The 21,811-nt window shown below is 46.3% G+C and overlaps 1 protein-coding gene across 4 annotated transcripts in view; it reads left to right on the top strand.

Moving 5' to 3' along the window:
• Positions 1–2,325: 2,325 nt before the first annotated feature.
• asrgl1 (asparaginase and isoaspartyl peptidase 1) overlaps positions 2,326–21,811 on the top strand; it is an 81,541-nt gene continuing 62,055 nt past the window's right edge. For 2 of the 4 annotated variants that reach the window (XM_068020109.1, XM_068020114.1), the window contains exons 1-2: positions 2,326–2,434; positions 2,917–3,113. In XM_068020109.1, coding sequence (XP_067876210.1) covers positions 2,918–3,113 — 196 coding nt within the window. In that variant the 5' untranslated portion in view covers positions 2,326–2,434; position 2,917. Of the gene's footprint in view, positions 2,471–2,916; positions 3,114–21,811 lie in introns of all 4 variants that reach the window. The other 2 variants (XM_068020110.1, XM_068020111.1) reach the window with 2 other exon arrangements.

The raw sequence follows: 21,811 nt of genomic DNA on the forward strand, positions 1-21,811 counted from the left end.
CCCTGTAACTGTCATTCTCTCTCTCTCTCCTCAGTCCCTGTAACTGTCATTCTCTCTCTCCTCAGTCCCTGTAACTGTCATTCTCTCTCTCTCTCTCCTCAGTCCCTGTAACTGTCATTCTCTCTCTCTCTCTTCAGTCCCTGTAACTGTCATTCTCTCTCTCTCTCCTCAGTCCCTGTAACTGTCATTCTCTCTCTCTCTCTCTCTCCTCAGTCCCTGTAACTGTCATTCTCTCTCTCTCTCTCCTCAGTCCCTGTAACTGTCATTCTCTCTCTCTCTCTTCAGTCCCTGTAACTGTCATTCTCTCTCTCTCTCTTCAGTCCCTGTAACTGTCATTCTCTCTCTCTCTTCAGTCCCTGTAACTGTCATTCTCTCTCTCTCTCTCCTCAGTCCCTGTAACTGTCATTCTCTCTCTCTCTCTCCTCAGTCCCTGTAACTGTCATTCTCTCTCTCTCTCTTCAGTCCCTGTAACTGTCATTCTCTCTCTCTCTCCTCAGTCCCTGTAACTGTCATTCTCTCTCTCTCTCTTCAGTCCCTGTAACTGTCATTCTCTCTCTCTCTCCTCAGTCCCTGTAACTGTCATTCTCTCTCTCTCCTCAGTCCCTGTAACTGTCATTCTCTCTCTCTCTCTCTCTCTCCTCAGTCCCTGTAACTGTCATTCTCTCTCTCTCTTCAGTCCCTGTAACTGTCATTCTCTCTCTCTCTTCAGTCCCTGTAACTGTCATTCTCTCTCTCTCTCTCCTCAGTCCCTGTAACTGTCATTCTCTCTCTCTCTCTCCTCAGTCCCTGTAACTGTCATTCTCTCTCTCTCTCTTCAGTCCCTGTAACTGTCATTCTCTCTCTCTCTCTTCAGTCCCTGTAACTGTCATTCTCTCTCTCTCTTCAGTCCCTGTAACTGTCATTCTCTCTCTCTCTCTCCTCAGTCCCTGTAACTGTCATTCTCTCTCTCTCTCTCCTCAGTCCCTGTAACTGTCATTCTCTCTCTCTCTCTCTTCAGTCCCTGTAACTGTCATTCTCTCTCTCTCTCCTCAGTCCCTGTAACTGTCATTCTCTCTCTCTCCTCAGTCCTTCTAACTGTCATTCTCTCTCTCTCTCTCTCCTCAGTCCCTGTAACTGTCATTCTCTCTCTCTCTCTCCTCAGTCCCTGTAACTGTCATTCTCTCTCTCTCTCTCCTCAGTCCCTGTAACTGTCATTCTCTCTCTCTCTCCTCAGTCCCTGTAACTGTCATTCTCTCTCTCTCTCTCTCTCCTCAGTCCCTGTAACTGTCATTCTCTCTCTCTCTCTCCTCAGTCCCTGTAACTGTCATTCTCTCTCTCTCTCTCCTCAGTCCCTGTAACTGTCATTCTCTCTCTCTCTCTCCTCAGTCCCTGTAACTGTCATTCTCTCTCTCTCTCTCCTCAGTCCCTGTAACTGTCATTCTCTCTCTCTCTCTCTCTCCTCAGTCCCTGTAACTGTCATTCTCTCTCTCTCTCTCTCCTCAGTCCCTGTAACTGTCATTCTCTCTCTCTCTCTCTCTCCTCAGTCCCTGTAACTGTCATTCTCTCTCTCTCTCTCCTCAGTCCCTGTAACTGTCATTCTCTCTCTCTCTCTCCTCAGTCCCTGTAACTGTCATTCTCTCTCTCTCTCTCTCCTCAGTCCCTGTAACTGTCATTCTCTCTCTCTCTCTTCAGTCCCTGTAACTGTCATTCTCTCTCTCTCTCTTCAGTCCCTGTAACTGTCATTCTCTCTCTCTCTCTCTCCTCAGTCCCTGTAACTGTCATTCTCTCTCTCTCTCTCTCTCTCCTCAGTCCCTGTAACTGTCATTCTCTCTCTCTCTCCTCAGTCCCTGTAACTGTCATTCTCTCTCTCTCTCTCCTCAGTCCCTGTAACTGTCATTCTCTCTCTCTCTCTCTCTCCTCAGTCCCTGTAACTGTCATTCTCTCTCTCTCTCTCTCTCTCTCCTCAGTCCCTGTAACTGTCATTCTCTCTCTCTCTCTCCTCAGTCCCTGTAACTGTCATTCTCTCTCTCTCTCTCCTCAGTCCCTGTAACTGTCATTCTCTCTCTCTCTCTCTCCTCAGTCCCTGTAACTGTCATTCTCTCTCTCTCTCTCTCCTCAGTCCCTGTAACTGTCATTCTCTCTCTCCATTTCATCTTCAGCTCAATCAGTTGTAATTCGCGTGCAGCCACTTTTTTCTTACCCATGCGCACATCCGGCCTCCCCCCACCCCCCGCGTCGGCGCCTCCCCTGCAGTTATCGGCATGACGTAACCGTCCAGTGGTTCCTATTTGTTGCGTTTCCGTCACGCGGGCGGGAGGCAGTGACGAATATCTCCGTGGACCTGGGTGAACTGTGGACCTAATAAACTCCTGAGGTTTTTTCTGAGAGGAGCAGAGAGGGAGACAGGGAGGATCAGCAGTTCCCGGTGTAAACTCTTCCAGCTCTGCAGAGCAGAGTAGGTTTTGGAGGGTGAAAGCCCGAAACGGGTGAGGTAAATGGGAGAACGAATTGTCTGAGTGGCTCTGCATTCTGTCACATCCTGAGGTTTGTTCTGACGGATGGTCGGATCAGGCTTCATTGGAATTGCTTTGCCAAGTGTAAAATCACTAAAACACACTGAGAAATGTGTGTGTTACAGATTTCTGGCTGTGTGAGGCATGAGGGGTAAACTCCCAATTGTTGCTTGTGATGGGGAATCTGAGCTGTGGGAAATTCAGGCCACTATTTCCAATCTGTTTTCCCGACAGGTGAGGCTCCTGGTCGGACACTTGCTAGTGGAAAATTTCATCCTGTCCCTCCAGCTCCTGTGCTTCGTGAACTGTCTCAGAACAATTCCCTTCATCTGTTTCACTCTCAGATTCAGTTATTGGTATGAAATGTTCTATTGTTGTTATATGCTGCATTAAATCTTTCCCATATGTTTTTCACTGGATGAAGAATGTGCACCAGGAAGCCTGTAATTGTCGCGCACGGAGGTTGTGGAAAATACACGGCGGATCGTAAGGAAGAATGTCTGCTGGAAGTGATGAAAGCTGCTCTCCAGGGTTATCGGCGACTTCAGCAGGGAGGTAGCGCCCTGGACACGGTGGAAGAGGCTTCAGTTATATTGGAGAACCATCCTTTATTTAATGCTGGTAAATTCTTTCTTTCAGCTGCTTTAAATGACAGTACATCCAGTGGTTGGGTTTTTGAGGCAGCTGCCTGTAAATTTTCAAATGTAAACTTGACAGCTGAAATAAGGTTTTGCTTTTTCTCCTCGTATTTTGCATGACTCGGACATCAGGTATTCAAGTTATCAACCAAAACTTGTTTGCAGCACATTTTTTTTTTCATATGTTGGAGGCCAATGTGCAACATATCCCAGGTCCCAATGCTGACCTTGGAAGTTGCACTATCTCTGTGCCTTTTTCTCTCTGGGTCCGGTGCTCAGGCTGTCTGCTGTCTCTCTCCCTCTCTGGGTCTGGCGCTCAGGCTGTCTGCTGTCTCGCTCCCTCTCTGGGTCTGGCGCTCAGGCTGTCTGCTGTCTCGCTCCCTCTCTGGGTCTGGCGCTCAGGCTGTCTGCTGTCTCGCTCCCTCTCTGGGTCTGGCGCTCAGGCTGTCTGCTGTCTCGCTCCCTCTCTGGGTCTGGCGCTCAGGCTGTCTGCTGTCTCGCTCCCTCTCTGGGTCTGGCGCTCAGGCTGTCTGCTGTCTCGCTCCCTCTCTGGGTTTGGCGCTCAGGCTGTCTGCTGTCTCGCTCCCTCTCTGGGTCTGGCGCTCAGGCTGTCTGCTGTCTCGCTCCCTCTCTGGGTCTGGCGCTCAGGCTGTCTCCTGTCTCGCTCCCGGTCTGGTGCTGAGGCTGTCTCCTGTCTCACTCCCTCTCTGGGTCTGGTGCTCAGGCTGTCTGCTATCTCTTTCCCTCGCTGGGTCTGGTGCTGAGGCTGTCTCCTGTCTCACTCCCTCTCTGGGTCTAGTGCTCAGGCTGTCTGCTGTCTCACTCCCTCTCTGGGTCTGGTGCTCAGGCTGTCTGCTGTCTCTCTCCCTCTCTGGGTCTGGTGCTCAGGCTGTCTGATCTCTCTCTCCCTCTCTGGGTCTGGTGCTCAGGCTGTCTGCTGTCTCTCTCCCTCTCTGGGTCTGGTGCTCAGGCTGTCTGCTGTCTCACTCCCTCTCCGGGTCTGGTGCTCAGGCTGTCTCCTGTCTCTCTCCCTCTCCGGGTCTGGTGCTCAGGCTGTCTCCTGTCTCTCTCCCTCTCTGGGTCTGGCGCTCAGGCTGTCTGCTGTCTCGCTCCCTCTCTGGGTCTGGCGCTCAGGCTGTCTGCTGTCTCGCTCCCTCTCTGGGTCTGGCGCTCAGGCTGTCTGCTGTCTCGCTCCCTCTCTGGGTCTGGCGCTCAGGCTGTCTGCTGTCTCGCTCCCTCTCTGGGTTTGGCGCTCAGGCTGTCTGCTGTCTCGCTCCCTCTCTGGGTCTGGCGCTCAGGCTGTCTGCTGTCTCGCTCCCTCTCTGGGTCTGGCGCTCAGGCTGTCTCCTGTCTCGCTCCCGGTCTGGTGCTGAGGCTGTCTCCTGTCTCACTCCCTCTCTGGGTCTGGTGCTCAGGCTGTCTGCTATCTCTTTCCCTCGCTGGGTCTGGTGCTGAGGCTGTCTCCTGTCTCACTCCCTCTCTGGGTCTAGTGCTCAGGCTGTCTGCTGTCTCACTCCCTCTCTGGGTCTGGTGCTCAGGCTGTCTGCTGTCTCTCTCCCTCTCTGGGTCTGGTGCTCAGGCTGTCTGATCTCTCTCTCCCTCTCTGGGTCTGGTGCTCAGGCTGTCTGCTGTCTCTCTCCCTCTCTGGGTCTGGTGCTCAGGCTGTCTGCTGTCTCACTCCCTCTCCGGGTCTGGTGCTCAGGCTGTCTCCTGTCTCTCTCCCTCTCCGGGTCTGGTGCTCAGGCTGTCTCCTGTCTCTCTCCCTCTCCGGGCCTGGTGCTCAGGCTGTCTCCTGTCTCTCTCCCTCTCCGGGTCTGGTGCTCAGGCTGTCTCCTGTCTCTCTCCCTCTCTGGGTCTGACGCTCAGGCTGTCTGCTGTCTCACTCTCTCTCTGGGTCTGGCACTCTGGCTTCTCCTATCTCACTCCTTCACATGTCTTGTCTTGGTGAGAGGTGGCTATTATGCAGATTCTGATCAGAATATATAGCTTGGAACTTTATAGCAAGTGATGATTTTATTCGATCCTTAATTCTGATCCTTTGCTGATCTGATTCATTCAATCTATATGTAGATTAAAATCACCCATGATTATCGCCATACCTTTCTCACATGCCCCCATTATTTCTTCCTGTATACCCCGTCCTTCAGCATGGTTACTATCGAATCCCCGATCACTATTGCTCTTCCACGCTTCTTCCTCCCCTCTGTGTAGCTGAGCTACCAGTGGAGCCACGGGCTTTGCTCTTGCTGCACTACCCTGAGGAACCATCGCCCTCACCAGTATCCAAAATGGAGTCACTGTTTTTTTTTAAGAGATACAGCACTGAAACAGGCCTTTCGGCCCACCGAGTCTGTGCTGACCATTAACCACCCATTTATACTAATCCTACACTAATCCCATATTCCTACCACATCCTCACCTGTCCCTGTATTCCCCTACCACCTACCAATACTAGGGGAAATTTATAATGGCCAATTTACCTATCAACCTGCAAGTCTTTTGGCTGTGGGAGGAAACCGGAGCATCCGGAGGAAACCCACACAGACACAGGGAGAACTTGCAAACTCCACACAGGCAGTACCCAGAATTGAACCCAGTTCGCTGGAGCTGTGAGGCTGTGGTGCTAACCAGTGCGCCACTGTGCCACCCATTGTGCATCTGCGAGGCGGAGGACTATGTGCTTGGCACATTTAGGGAGGTGGTCACACCACAGGTTAGGAGCATGCAGGCAGAGAGGGAATGAGTGAATGCCAGGCAGTGTAGGATAAACAGGCAGGCAGTGCAGGAAACCCTAAGTCTTTTTTGCTTGCTAATCGATTTCCATTTTGGATACTGGTGAGAGCAATGGTTCCTCAGGAGTGCTGCCAGAGCAAAGTCTGTGACACCACTGGTGGCTCAGCTGCACAAGAGGAGTGGAAGAGCAGTAGTGATAGGAGATGAGACAGGCGTTTCTGCAGCAGTAAACGTGACTCCAGGATAGTGTGTTGCCTCCCTGGTGCCAGGGTTAAGGATGTCACGGAGCAGCTGCAGGATATCCTTCTGGGGGAGGGTGAACAGCTAGAGGTCGTGGTCCACATTGGTACCAATGACATAGGTAGGAAGAGGGATGAGGACCTGACAGCAGATTTTAGGGAGTTAGCAAGGAAATTAGAAAGCGGGACCTCGAGCAGTAATCACAGGATTGCTCCCAGTGCCATGTGCTAGTGAGCATAGGAATAGGAGAATTAACCGATTGAACATGTAGCTGTAGAATTTGTGTAGGAGGGAGGGCATCAGATTTCTGAGGCACTGGGACCGGTTCTGGAGCAGGTGGGACCTGTACAAGATGGACGGGCTACACCTTAACAGGACTGGAACTAATATCCTCACAGGGAGATTTGCTAGTGCTGTTGGGAATGGTTTAAACTAGCTTGTCAGGGGGATGGGAACCTGAGGGGTAGCTCCAATTGGAATGAAGTAAAGCTGGTAAAATGGAGGTAGAAAAGTAGCAAGTGACATTAGAAGGCAGGTGAAACACAGGGATCAACTAGGTTTAGAATGCAGAATAATGTCAAGAAGATCAGGTTAAAGGCACTCTACCAGAATGCACGCAGAATTCACAACAAGATAACTTAAAGGCCCAAATAGAGGTGAATGGGTATAATCTAATTGCCATTACGAAAACATGGATACAGGGTGACCAAGACTGGGAACTGAATATTCAAGGATATTCGACATTTGGGAAGGACAGGAAAAAAGGAATAGGAGGTAATAAAAGCAAAATACTGCGGATGCTGGAAATCTGAAATAAAAACAAGAAATGCTGGAACCACTCTGCAGGTCTGGCAGCATCTGTGGAAAGAGAAGCAGAGTTAACGTTTCAGGTCAGTGACCCTTCTTCGGAGGTAATGTTACACTGATAATAAGGGATGGGATCAGTACATTAGTAAGGGAGAATCTCCGATCGGAAGAACAAGATGTGGAATCTGTTTGGGTGGAGCTAAGAAACAGCAAGGGGCAGCAAACGTTGGTAGGAGTTGTTCATAGGCTACCAAACAGTAATGGTAGTGTGGGACATGGTATTAATCAGGAGATTAAAGAAGCATGTAGCATGGGTAATACAGTAATTATAGGTAACGTCAATCTGCATATAGACTGGGTAAACCGAATGAGCACTAATGCTGTGGAGAAGTTGTTTCTGGAGTGTTTGGGATGGTTTTCTAGAGCAGTATGTTGAAAAACCGACTAGAGAACAGGCTATTTTAGATCTAGTATTATGTAATGAGAAAAGACTGATTAATCTTGTTATTAAAAAACCTTTAGGGATGAGTGACTGTAATATGATAGAATTTTACATGATGTTTGAAAGTGAGGTAGTTCAATCTGAAGCGAGGGTGTTAAATTTGAACAGAGGAAATCGTGAAGGTTTGAGGGGCAAATTGGCTGGTAGTTTGGGAAAATACGTTAAAAGGTATGATAGTATGTGGACAATGGATAGTCTTAAAAGAATTGTTGCATAGTTTACAGCAACTATACATTCCTCAAGGCACAAAAACCCCAAAAGTAAAGGCAGTCAACTGTGGCTAACGAAGTTAAGGATTGTATAAGATTAGAAGATAAAGCCTATAAAGTTGCCAGAAATAGTAGTAAACCTAAGGATTGAGAGGACTTTAGAAAACAGCAAAGGAGGACCAAGAAACTGATAAATAAAGGGAGAAAAGAATATGAATGTAAACTAGCAAAAAATATAAAAACGGACTGTAAAAGCTTCTATAGATACGCAAAAAGGAAACGTGTGGCTAAGACAAATGTGGGTTCATTACAGGCAGGGTCAAGAAAATTTATAATGGGGGAAATAGAGAAATGGCAGAGAAGCTAAATGATTACTTTGTGTCTGTCTTCACTGAGGAAGATACAAGAAATCTCCCAAAATTAGAGACCCAAGGGACGAGGGAAAATGAGAAATTGAAGGAAATTAGTATTAGTTAGAAGGTTATATTGGAGAAAATATGGGGCTGAAGGTTGAAAAGTCCCCAGGACCTGATATTCTACAGCCCAGAGTGTTGAAAGAGGTAGCTATGGAGATAGTGGATGAATTGGTGACCATCTTCCAAATGTGGAAAAATGTGAGGTTATTCATTTTGGTAGGAGGAATAGATGTGCAGAGTAGTTCTTAAATGGTAAGAGATTAGAAAGTGTAGATGTACAAAGGGACCTGGGTGTCCTTGTCAATAAGTCACTGAAAGCTAACATGCAAGTGCAGCAAACAATTAAGAAGGCTAATGGTATGTTAGCCTTTATCGCAAGAGGATTTGCGTACAGGTGTAGTGAAGACTTGCTTCAATTGTGTAGAACCTTGCTTAGACTGCACCTGGAGTACTGTGTGCAGTTTTGGTCCCCTTACCCGAGGAAGGATATTATTGCCATGGAGGGAGTGCAACGAAGGTTCACCAGACTTGTTCCCGGGATGGCAGGACTGTCCTTTTGATGAGAGATTCGGGAAACTGCCTGTATTCTCTGGAGTTTCGAAGAATCAGAGGTGATCTCATTGAAACCTACAAAATACTGAAAGGGATAGACAGGGTAGATGCAGCTAAGATGTTTTCCCTGGTTGGGGAGTCTAGAACCAAGGGACACAATTTCAGAATAAGGTGGAAGCCACTTAGAACCGAGATGAGGAGAAATTTCTTTACTCAGAGGGTTGTGAATCTTTGGAATTCTCTACCCCAGAGGGCTGTGGAAGCTCAGTCACTGAGTATGTTTAAAGTAGAGATTGACAGATTTCTAAATCCCAATTACATAAAGGGATATGGGGATAGCGTGGGAAAAAGGCATTGAAGTGGATGATCAGCCATAATCATATTGAATGGCAGCACAGGCTCGATTGGCTGAATGGCCTACTCCTGCTCCTATGTTCCTATGAAATCAGTAAATCGGATTGTTTATTGCCTACATTCAGAAAAGCCACTGTGAAAGATTTCAGGTTGTGGTTAAAATCCCAACCAGAGCACTAATGTCCTTCAGGCAGGGAGCCTGCCACCCCTATCTGGTCTGCTCTACATGTGATTCTAGCTCCACAATTTTAATGCCTTCTGAAGTAGCCTACTGATGCCTATGTAACCATTGCTTACAAGCATTAGCAACAACGCAGGATAGGACTTAGACAGTCTGAGCCGAGTCAATCCTGCTTGATTATTCTGTGGGACATGTCGCCGACTGATGCCCAAGTCAGAAGAGTTCTGCTCATTATTCTGCCCTTAATAGTCTCTCTGGACTAATGCTTTGTCTTTCACCGCAAGCATTAATGCATGCTTTTCTTTTAGTTTAGTTTAGAGATACAGCACTGAAACAGGCCCTTCGGCCCACCGAGTCTGTGCCGACCATCAACCACCCATTTATACTAATCCTACACTAATCCCATATTCCTACCACATCCCCACCTGTCCCTATATTTCCCTACCACCTACCTATACTAGGGGCAATTTATAATGGCCAATTAAACTATCAACCTGCAAGTCTTTGGCATGTGGGAGGAAACCCACGCAGAGACAGGGAGAACTTGCAAACTCCACACAGGCAGTACCCAGAATTGAACCCGGGTCGCTGGAGCTGTGAGGCTGCGGTGCTAACCACTGCGCCACTGTGCTGCCCCAGGACAGCTTTGTTATTTAATCTCTCCTGCCCTATCCCTTTTTTCTCTCTTTCTCCCCTCCCCCCCCCCCCCCACTCCGCTTCACTTGTTAAAAACTCAATTCTTTTCTCATCTTTCATCAGAACTGGCAAAGATCATAGACCTGAAACGTTAACTTTGCTTCACTCTCCACAGATGCTGCCAGACCTACTGAGTATTTACAGCACTTTTTGTTTTTGTGTCAGAACAGTTCTTCACAGACTCGTCCAGCTATCCTTCTGCAATGATACTGGGAAAATTATATGCATCAGCCACCATCCCAGACTCCACCTCCCCCATTCCTAGATATGTCATATTATATCTATCATTGGCAGGATGGCGCACCAGAGGTTGGAGCATAGTGGGACAGTTGGGTGGAAATGCCACAAGGATTCCTTTATAATGATTCTTAACTCCATGATGTTTCAATCAAGTTCAAGGAAACTTTTGGCTCATCACAGCTCCCCGCTAACTGACAAGTTAGTCTTTCTCCGTGTTAAGCATCACCTTGTAGAGGTAAAGGCACAGAATGTAATCTGAATGGGGGACACAATGTCCACTCGCAAAAGTGGATCAGTAATATCACCACTAAAGAGTTGGCTGAGCCCTGAAGGATACAACTCGCTGCCTCAGCCTACAGCCATTGGTAAGGGAACCAATAAGAGGGAATAACCAGCGTTGACCTTATTCTGAATAGTCTATCTGTGAGAGGCATCTGTCCATGACATCATTGGTAGGAGTGACCACAATACAGTCCTTCGGAAGTCAAAAATCTCAAGCTCCACAGTGAGGATGTCCTTCACTGTGTGGTGTAGAACTACTGCGCCAAGTGGGATGGACGAAGTAAAGAGGCAGGAACTTGAGAAAATTACAATCACCAGGGAAGTGGCACCGTTGGAGCTGTGGGCTGACAAGTCCCCGGGTCCTGATGGACTTCATCCTAGGGTCTTAAAAGAAGTGGCTAGTGAGATAGTTGATGCGTTGGGAATTTTGGAAAATTAAAACTTAGATTCGGGGAAGGTTCCTTTGGATTGGAAAATAATGAATGTAGCTCCTTTATTCAAAAAGGGAGGGAGACAGAAAGCATGAAACTACAGGCCAGTTAGCTTAATATCTGTCTTAGGGAAAATGTTAGGAGCAATTATTCAAGATTTTATAGCGGAGAACTTAGAAAAATTTGGGGTAGGTGGGACCTCTACAAACAGGATGGTCTTCACCTGAACCAGAGGGGTACCAATATCCTGGGGGGGAGATTTGCTAGTGCTCTTCGGGGGGGTTTAAACTAATTCAGCAGGGGAATGGGAACCTAAAATGTAGTGCCAGTGTACAGGATGTTGAGAGTAGTGAGGTCAGGGATAAGCTTACAAGGACGCAAGAGGGCACTGGCAAGCAAGAACCTGGTTTAAAGTGTGTCTACTTCAACGCCAGGAGCATCCGGAATAAGGTGGGTGAGCTTGCAGCATGGGTTGGTACCTGGGATCTCGATGTAGTGGCCATTTCGGAGACATGGGTAGAGCAGGGACAGGAATGGATGTTGCAGGTTCCGGGATTTAGATGTTTCAGTAAGAACAGAGAAGATGGTAAAAGGGGGGGGGTGTGGCATTGTATTACAGCGACAGAAAGGACGTTTGAGGACACGTCTACGGAGGTAGTATGGGCCGAGGTTAGAAACAGGAGAGGTGAGGTCACCCTGTTGGGAGTCTTTTATAGACCTCCAAATAGTTCCAGAGATGTAGAGGAAAGGATAGCGAAGATGATTCTCGACAGGGGCAAGAGTAACAGGGTAGTTGTTATGGGGGACTTTAACTTTCCAAATATCGACTGGAAATACTATAGTTCGAGTACGAGTACTTTAGATGGGTCAGTTTTTGTCCAGTGTGTGCAGGAGGGTTTTCTGACACAGTATGTAGACAGGCCAACCAGGGGCGATGCCACATTGGATTTGGTACTGGGTAATGAACCCGGCCAGGTGTTAGATTTAGATGTAGGTGAGCACTTTGGTGATAGTGACCACAATTCGGTTAGGTTTATCCTAGCGATGGGCAGGGACAGGTATATACCGCAGGGCAAAAATTATAGCTGGGGGAAAGGAAATTATGATGCGATTAGGCAAGATTTAGGATGCGTAGGATGGGGAAGGAAACTGCAGGGGATGGGAACAATCGAAATGTGGAGCTTATTCAAGGAGCAGCTACTGCGTGTCCTTGATAAGTATGTACCTGTGAGGCAGGGAGGAAGTTGTCGAGCGAGGGAGCCGTGGTTTACTAAAGAAGTTGAAGCGCTTGTCAAGAGGAAGAAGAAGGCTTATGTTAGGATGAGACGTGAAGGCTCAGTTAGGGCGCTTGAGAGTTACAAGCTAGCCAGGAAGGATCTAAAGGGAGAGATAAGACGAGCAAGGAGAGGACACGAGAAGTCATTGGCGGATAGGATCAGGGAAAACCCTAAGGCTTTCTATAGGTATATCAGGAATAAAAGAATGACTAGAGTTAGATTAGGGCCAATCAAGGATAGTAGTGGGAAGTTGTGTGTGGAATCAGAGGAGGTAGGGGAAGTGTTAAATGAATATTTTGCGTCAGTATTTACAGTAGAGAAAGAAAATGTTGTCGAGGGGAATACTGAGATTCAGGCTACTAGGCTAGATGGGATTGAGGTTCACAAGGAGGAGGTGTTATCAATTTTGGAAAGTGTGAAAATAGATAAGTCCCCTGGGCCAGATGGGATTTATCCTAGGATTCTCTGGGAAGCTAGGGAGGAGATTGCAGAGCCTTTGTCCTTGATCTTTATGTCGTCATTGTCGACAGGAATAGTGCCGGAAGACTGGAGGATAGCAAATGTTGTCCCCTTGTTCAAGAAGGGGAGCAGAGACAGCCCTGGTAATTATAGACCTGTGAGCCTTACTTCGGTTGTGGGTAAAATGTTGGAAAAGGTTATAAGAGACAGGATTTATAATCATCTTGAAAAGAATAAGTTCATTATCGATAGTCAGCACGGTTTTGTGACGGGTAGGTCGTGCCTCACAAACCTTATTGAGTTTTTCGAGAAGGTGACCAAACAGGTGGACGAGGGTAAAGCAGTGGATGTGGTGTATATGGATTTCAGTAAGGAATTTGATAAGGTTCCCCATGGTAGGCTATTGCAGAAAATACGGAAGTATGGAGTTGAAGGTGATTTAGATCTTTGGATCAGAAATTGGCGAGCTGAAAGAAGACAGAGGGTGGTGGTTGATGGCAAATGTTCATCCTGGAGTTTAGTTACTAGTGGTGTACTGCAAGGATCTGTTTTGAGGCCACTGCTGTTTGTCATATTTATAAATGACCTGGAAGAGGGTGTAGAAGGGTGGCTTAGTAAATTTGCGGATGACACTAAGGTCGGAGGAGTTGTGGATAGTGCCGAAGGATGTTGTAGGGTTCCGAGGGACATAGATAGGCTGCAGAGCTGGGCTGAGAGATGGCAAATGGAGTTTAATGCGGAAAAGTGCGAGGTGATTCACTTTGGAAGGAGTAACAGGAATGCAGAGTACTGGGCTAATGGGAAGATTCTTGGTAGTGTAGATGAACAGAGAGATCTTGGTGTCCAGGTGCATAAATCCCTGAAAGTTGCTACCCAGGTTAATAGGGCTGTTAAGAAGGCATATGGTGTGTTAGCATTTATTAGTAGGGGGATCGAGTTTCGGAGCCACGATGTCATGCTGCAGCTGTACAAAACTCTGGTGAGACCGCACCTGGAGTATTGCGTGCAGTTCTGGTCACCGCATTATAGGAAGGATGTGGAAGCTATGGAAAGGGTGCAGAGGAGATTTACTAGGATGTTGCCTGGTATGGAGGGAAGGTCTTACGAGGAAAGGCTGAGGGACTTGAGGTTGTTTTCGTTGGAGAGAAGGAGGAGGAGAGGTGACTTAATAGAGACATATAATCAGAGGGTTAGATAGGGTGGATAGTGAGAGTCTTTTTCCTCGGATGGTGATGGCAAACACGAGGGGACATAGCTTTAAGTTGAGGGGTGATAGATATAGGACAGATGTCAGAGGGTAGTAGGGGCGTGGAATGCCCTGCCTGCAACAGTGGTAGACTCGCCAACTTTAAGGGCATTTAAGTGGTCATTGGATAGACATATGGATGAAAATGGAATAGTGTAGGTCAGATGGTTTCACAGGTCGGCGCAACATCGAGGGCCGAAGGGCCTGTACTGCGCTGTAATGTTCTAATTCTAATCCTGGGATTTATCAATTGAGTCTTAGAGTACAAAAACAAGGAAGTTATGATAAACCTGTATAAAACTCTGGTTCAGCCTCACCTGGAGTATTGCATCCAGTTCTGGGTACTGCACTTTTTTTCTCTTTGGAGGAGAGGAGGTTGAGAGGAGATTTGATAATGGTATTCAAAATCATGAGGAGTCTGGCTAGAGTGAATAGGGAAAAACTGTTCCCACTGGTGGAAAGATTGAGAACCAGAAGGTACAGATTTAAGGTACTTGGCAAAAGAAGCAATGGCGACATGAGGAAAATCTTTTTTGCACTGCAAGTGGTTAGGATCTGGAATGCCTGAGAGTGTGGTGGAGGCAGGTTCAATCGAGGCATCCAAGAGGGAATTGGATTACTAGATGAAAAAGGAAGATGTGCATTGTGTTTTGGGGAGAAGACGGGGAGTGGCACTAGGTGAATTGCTCCTTCAGAGAGCCAGCACACAATGACAGGCCGAATGGCCTCATTCTGTGCTGTAATCATTCTATGATAATTTCTCCTGTCTGGGCCACTAAGTAAACCACAATTAGTTTTGTCATTCTCCTTTAAATACTTGTGTAAGTTCTTAAAATCTGATTTCATATTTCTGACTGGTATATACTTATATTCTATTTTCTCCCCCTTTGTCAATTCCTTGGTCATTATTTACTGTTATCTAAAACTTTCCCAATCTTCAGGCTTAATGCTACTCTTAGCAATACTGTAGGCCTCTTCTTTTAATCTCATTGTATCCTTAACCTCTTTAATTAGCTATGGATGGATCACTTTTCCTGCGGCGTTTTTATTTCGCACTGGAAAGTAGATTCTTGAAATGTTTGCTGCTGCTGCTCAGTCACTATCATATCTTTTTATCTAATTTGCCAATCAACCAAAGCCAACTTGCCTCTCGTACCTATGTAATTGACTTTATTTAAGTTCAGTATTCTAGTTTTGGACTTATGTATGCCACTCTTAAAGTCAATGTTCAACTGTGTCATATGATCACTGTTTCCCAGAGGTGCTATCTGAACATGCGAGCATATGAATTAGGATCAGGAGTAGGCCCCTCGAGCCTGCTCCACCATTCAATAAGTTCATGGCTGAACTGATTACTCCACATTTCCACCTACCCCAGATAACCTTCCACCCCTTTGCTTATCAAGAATCTATCTACCTCTGCCTTAAAAATATTCAAAGTCTCTGCTTCCACTGCTTTTTGAGGAAGAGAATTCCAAAGACTCCCAACCCTTAGAAAAAATTTCTCATTATCTCTGTCTTAAATGGGTGACCCCTTATTTTTAAACAGTGACCCCTAGTTCAAGATTCCCCACATGGGGAAACATTCTTTCCACATCCACCCTCTCAAGACCCCTCAGGATCTTGTATGTTTCAATCAAGTCACCTCTTACTCTTCTATATTCCAGAGGATACAAGCCTAGCCTGTCCAACCTTTCCTTGTAAGACAGCCCACCCATTCCAGATATTAGTCTAATAAACCTTCTCTGTACTCCCTCCAACGCATTTACATCCTTCCTTAAATAAGGAGACCAGTACTGTCCACAGTACTCCAGATGTGGTCTGACCAATGCCCTATCTTGCTGAAGCATAACCTCCCTACTTTTGTATTTAACTCCCCTTGTGATAAACAATATCATTCTGTTAGCTTTCCTACTTAAGTACTGTACCTGCATACTAACGTTTTTGCGGTTCATGCACTAGGACACCCAGATCCCAGTACATCTGTACATCTCAGAGCTCTGTAATCTCTCACCATTTAGATAATATGCTTCTTTTTTATTATTCCTGCCAAAGTGGACAATTTCATCCTTTCCCACATTATACTCCATTTGCTAGGTCTTTGCACACTCACTTAACCTATCTATATCCCTTTGTAGCCTCCTTGTGTCCTCTTCACAAGTTACTTTCCTACCTATCTTTGTGTCATCAGCAAATTTAGCAACCATACCTTCGGTCCCTTCATCTAAGTCATTTATATAAATTGTAAAAAGTTGAGGCCCCAGCATAGATCCCTGTGTCACACCACTCATTACATCTTGCCAACCAGAAAATGACCCATTTGTGCCTACTCTTTGTTTCCTGTTAGCTAACCATGTCTATCCATGTCTACATGTAACCCCCTACACCATAAGCTTTTATTTTCTGCAATAACCTTTGATGTGGCACCTTATCAAATGCCTTCTGGAAATCTAAGTACAATACCAGTTCCCCTTTATCCACAACACATGTAATTCCCTCAAAGATCTCCAATAAATTGGTTAAACATGATTTCCATTTCACAAAACCATGTTGACTCTACCTGATTACCTGGAATTTTTCTAAATGCCCTGCTATAACATCTTTAGTAATAGTGTCTAACATTTTCCCAAGACAGATGTTAAGCTAACTGGCCTGCAGTTTCCTGCTTTCTGTCTCCCTCCTTTTTTGAATAAAAGGAGTTACATTCACGATTTTCCAACCTAAAGGAACCTTCCCAGAATCTAGGGAATTTTGGAAAATTAAAACTTGCATATCAACTATCTCACTAGCCACTTCTTTTAAGACTCAAGGATGAAATCCATCAGGACCCGGGGACTTGTCAGCCCGCAGCTCTAACAATTTGTTCAGTACCACTTCCCTGATGATTGTAAATTTCTTGAATTCTTCCCTCCCTTCCATTTCCTGACTTGCAGGTAATACTGGGATGTTACTTGTATCCTCAATAGTGAAGACCGATGCAAAATCCCTGTTCAGTTCATCTGCCATCTCCTTATGATCCCTTATTAATTCCCCTGACTTGCTTTTTATAGGACCAACGCTCACGTCGTTAACTTTTCTTTTTAAATTTCTATAGAAACTCTTACTATCTGTCTTTATAATTCTAGCTAGCTTTCTGTCATACATTAATTTTACCTTCCTTATCAATCTTTTAGTCCTTTTTTGCTGTTTTTTATATTGTGTGCAATCTTCTGACCTGCCTCCCATCTTTGCACACTTATAAGCTTTTTCTTTGATTGTTTTAGTTGACCACGGATGGTGGGTAACGTATCCATTCTGTGTATTCTGAAATATCCACTTAAATGTCTGCCACTGCATCTCTAATAACTTATCCCTTAACCTGATTTGCCAGTTCACTTTAGCTAGCTCTGCTTTCATGCCCTCATAATTGCCCTTTATTTAAGTTTAAAATACTAGTCTAGGACCCACTCTTCTCTCCCTCAAACTGAATATAAAATTCAATCATATTATGATCGCTGCTACCTAGGGGTGCCTTAACTAATGGGGTCATTATTTATGCCTATCTCGTTGCACAATACCAGGTCTGGTATAGCCTGCTCTCTAATTGGCTCCAGAACGTATAGTTCACAGAAATTGTTCCGAAAACATTCTATGTACTCCTCATCTAGGTTACCTCGGCCCATCTTCTTTTTCCAGTCTATATGTAAGTTAAAATCCCCTGTAATTATCACTGTACCTTTCTGACCAGCTCCCATTATTTCTTCCTTTATACCCCGTCCCACAGTGTGGTTAATGTTAGGTGGCCTGCACTCCACTTCCGCGAGTGACTTCTTGCCTTTATGATTTCTCATCTGTACCCAAACTTCGACATTCTGGTCTCTTGAACTTGGGTCATCCCTCTCTAATGCACTAATACCATCATTAATTAACAGAGCTATCCCTGTCCTTCCTAAATGCCATGTATCCTTCAATATTCAGGTCCCAATCGATGTCGTCCTGCAGCCATGTCACTGTAATGACTATCAGATCGTACTTATTTATTTCTATTTGCACTATGAATTCATCTGTTTTGTTTTGAATGCTATGTGCATTAAGATACAGAGCCTTTAGTTGTGTCCTTTTTATTATTTTTGTAACCTCAAGCCTTATCTGTTGATTTACTCTCAGATTTGTGCACTCTGTCCCTTCCTGTCACAGACTGTTTATCTTTTCCCATATTAATACCTTTCTCTCTTGCCTTGTCTCTACTCCTTGATTTACTACATCTTCCCAAATTTGATCCCTTGCCCCCACTACTCAGTTGAAAACCCTCTTTACTTCCCGAGTTATGCGGCTTGCTAGAACAGCGGCCTCGGCACGGTTCAGGTGTAGACCGTCCCGAAGGTACAGCCACCACTTTCCCCAGTACTGGTGCCAATGCCCTACGAACCGGAACCCACTTCTACCACACCAAACTTTGAGCCACGCATTCATTTCTCTAATCTTATTTGCCCTATGCCAATTTTCACGTGGCTCAGTTGATAATGCAGAGGTTGTTATCTTTGGGGTTCTGCTTCTTAATTTTGTGCCTAGTTCCTCATACTGACGACGCAGAACCTTTTTCCTTGTCCTGCCTATGTTTTTGTTAACTACATGGACCATGATGACTGGATCCTCCCCCTCCCACTGTAAGTTCCTCTCCAGCCCTGAGCAGATGTCCTGAACTCTGGCACTGGGCAGGCAACACAGCCATCTGGACTCTAGCTCTTTGCTGCAGAGAACAGTGTCAATATGAGTTCGCTAATTAACCCTGTCTCATTACATAAAATGAGACTTAAAATAGAAAAGCAAAACAAAAGCAAAATACTGTAGGTACTGGAAATCTGAAACAAAAACAGAAAATGCTGTAAATACTCAGCAGGTCAGGCAGCATATGTGGAGAGAAGACATTTCAGCTCTGTGATCTTTCATCAGAACTTGGAAAACTTGGAAATGGAATAGATTTTGAGCAAGTGATGGGAGGGGAGAAGAACAACAAAAGAGAAGGTGGAGAGCAGGAGAGATTAAATGATGAAAGGTCTATGGTACAAAGCCAAAGGGAGTGGTAATGGAAAAAGTAAAGAAACAAATGATATGTCTGGATGACCTGTGAATGGCAGGATAGCAGCTGTCCATACACAAAGTAAAGGGATTAAGAAACACACACAAGGGGAATAACACAAATTGGCAAAATAAAATGGGGACTAAAGTTATTAAACTCGTTGTTGAGTCCGAAAGGCTGTAAGGTGCCCAGTCTAAAGATGAGGTGCCATTCCTCGAGCTTACATTGAGCTTCATTGGAACACTAGTAGAGGGCCAAGGACCGAAAAGTGAGAATGGGAGAAGGTAGAGAATTGAAATGGCATGTGACAGGAAACTCGGGGTTATTCTTGCAAACTGAATGGAGGTGTTCCACCTATGTAGAGGAAACCACTTCGTGAGCAGTGAATATTCTTCTTTCTTCTTCTTCTTTTGTGCCTCCTTATCTCGAGAGACAATGGATACGCGTCTGGAGGTGGTCAATGGTTTGTGAAGCAGCGCCTGGAGTGGCTATAAAGGCCAATTCTAGAGAGACAGGCTCTTCCACAGGTGCTGCAGAGAAATTTGTTTGTCGGGGCTGTTGCACAGTTGGCTCTTCCCTTTCGTCTGTTTTTTTTCCTGCCAACTACTAAGTCTCTTCGACTCGCCACATTTTACCCCTGTCTTTATGGCTGCCCGCCAGCTCTGGCGAACGCTGGCAACTGACTCCCACGACTTGTGATCAATGTCACAGGATTTCATGTCGCGTTTGCAGACGTCTTTAAAGCGGAGACGTGGACGGCCGGTGGGTCTGATACCAGTGGCGAGCTCGCTGTACAATGTGTCTTTTGGGGATCCTGCCATCTTCCATGCGGCTCACATGGCCAAGCCATTTCAAGCACCGCTGACTCAGTAGTGTGTACAAGCTGGGGATGTTGGCCACCTCGAGGACTTCTGTGTTGGAGATACGATCCTGCCACCTGATGCCAAGTATTCTCCGGAGGCAGTGAAGATGGAATGAATTGAGACGTCGCTCTTGGCTGGCATATGTTGTTCAGGCCTCGCTGCCATAGAGCAAGGTACTGAGGACACAGGCCTGATACACTCGGACTTTTGTGTTCCGTGTCAGTGCGCCATTTTCCCACACTCTCTTGGCCAGTCTGGACATAGCAGTGGAAGCCTTTCCCAAGCGCTTGTTGATTTCTGCATCTAGAGACAGGTAACTGGTGATAGTTGAGCCTAGGTAGGTGAACTCTTGAACCACTTCCAGAGCGTGGTGGCCAATATTGATGGATGGAGCATTACTGACGTCCTGCCCCATGATGTTCGTTTTCTTGAGGCTGATGGTTAGGCCAAATTCATTGCAGGCAGCCGCAAACCTGTCGATGAGACTCTGCAGGCATTCTTCAGTGTGAGATGTTAAAGCAGCATCGTCAGCAAAGAGGAGTTCTCTGATGAGGACTTTCCGTACTTTTGACTTCGCTCTTAGACGGGCAAGGTTGAACAACCTGCCCCCTGATCTTGTGTGGAGGAAAATTCCTTCTTCAGAGGACTTGAACGCATGTGAAAGCAGCAGGGAGAAGAAAATCCCAAAAAGTGTGGGTGCGAGAACACAGCCCTGTTTCACGCCACTCAGGGTAGGAAAGGGCTCTGATGAGGAGCCACCATGTTGAATTGTGCCTTTCATATTGTCATGGAATGAGGTGAAGATACTTAGTAGCTTTGGTGGGCATCCGATCTTTTCTAGTAGTCTGAAGAGACCACATCTGCTGATGAGGTCAAAGGCTTTGGTGAGATCAATGAAAGCAATGTAGAGGGGCATCTGTAGTTCACGGCATTTCTCCTGTATCTGACGAAGGGAGAACAGCATGTCAACGGTCGATCTCTCTGCACGAAAGCCACACTGTGCCTCAGGGTAGACGCGCTCGGCCAGCTTCTGGAGCCTGTTAAGAGCGACTCGAGCAAAGACTTTCCCCACTATGCTGAGCAGGGAGATTCCACGGCAGTTGTTGCAGTCACCGCGGTCACCTTTGTTTTTATAGAGGGTGATGATATTGGCATCGCGCATGTCCTGAGGTACTGCTCCCTCGTCCCAGCACAGGCATAGCAGTTCATGTAGTGCTGAGAGTATAGCAGGCTTGGCACTCTTGATTATTTCAGGGGTAATGCTGTCCTTCTCGGGCTTTTCCGCTGGTTAGAGAATCAATGGCATCACTGAGTTCCGATTTTTTTGGCTGTATGTCCAGCTCATCCATGACTGGTAGAGGCTAGGCTGCATTGAGGGCAGTCTCAGTGACAGCATTCTCCCTGGAGTACAGTTCTAGGTAGTGCTCAACCCAGCGGTCCATTTGTTTGTGTTGGTCAGTGATTATGAATACTGTCTACTAAATTGAAAGAAGTGCAAGCAAATCACTGTTTAACCTGGAAGGAGTGTTCAGGGCCTTGGATGGCGAGGATAGAGGAGATACTAGGACAGGTGTTGGAGGTGCTGTAGGAAAGGGGGAAGGAGTTGGGGTTGACAGAGGAGTCGACCAGGGTGTTGCAGAGGGAACAGTCCCTTCAGAATGCTGAGAGGGGAGGGGAAGGTGGTGGTATCATGCTGGACGTGGCAGAAATGGTGGAGGATAATCCGTTGAATAAGGCGGCTGGTGAAGTGGAAGGTTAGGACAAGGGGAATCGGGGAGCGAGGGGAAGGGGTGAGAGCAGAAGTGCGTGAAATAGATCGGACATGTTTAAGGGCCCTGTCAATCATGGTGGGGGCATCCTCAGTTAAGGAACGAGGAAGACATAACTGAAGCATTAGAATGGAAGGTTGCGTTGTCCGAACAGGTATGATGGAGAAACTGGGAGAATGGAATCGAGTCCTGGCAGAAAGTGGGGTGTGAGAAAGTGTAGTCCAGATAGCTGTGGAAGCCAGTGATCTTGTAGTGAGTATTGGTTCATAGCCTATCCCCAGAGATGAAGACAGAGAAGTCAAGGAAGGGAAGAGCCTAAGAAGGACCGTGTTAAGATAAGAGAAGGGTGGAAATTGGAAACAAAG

This window comes from Heterodontus francisci, chromosome 3 (assembly GCF_036365525.1).
Source record: "Heterodontus francisci isolate sHetFra1 chromosome 3, sHetFra1.hap1, whole genome shotgun sequence".
Taxonomy (NCBI): Eukaryota; Metazoa; Chordata; class Chondrichthyes; order Heterodontiformes; family Heterodontidae; genus Heterodontus; species Heterodontus francisci.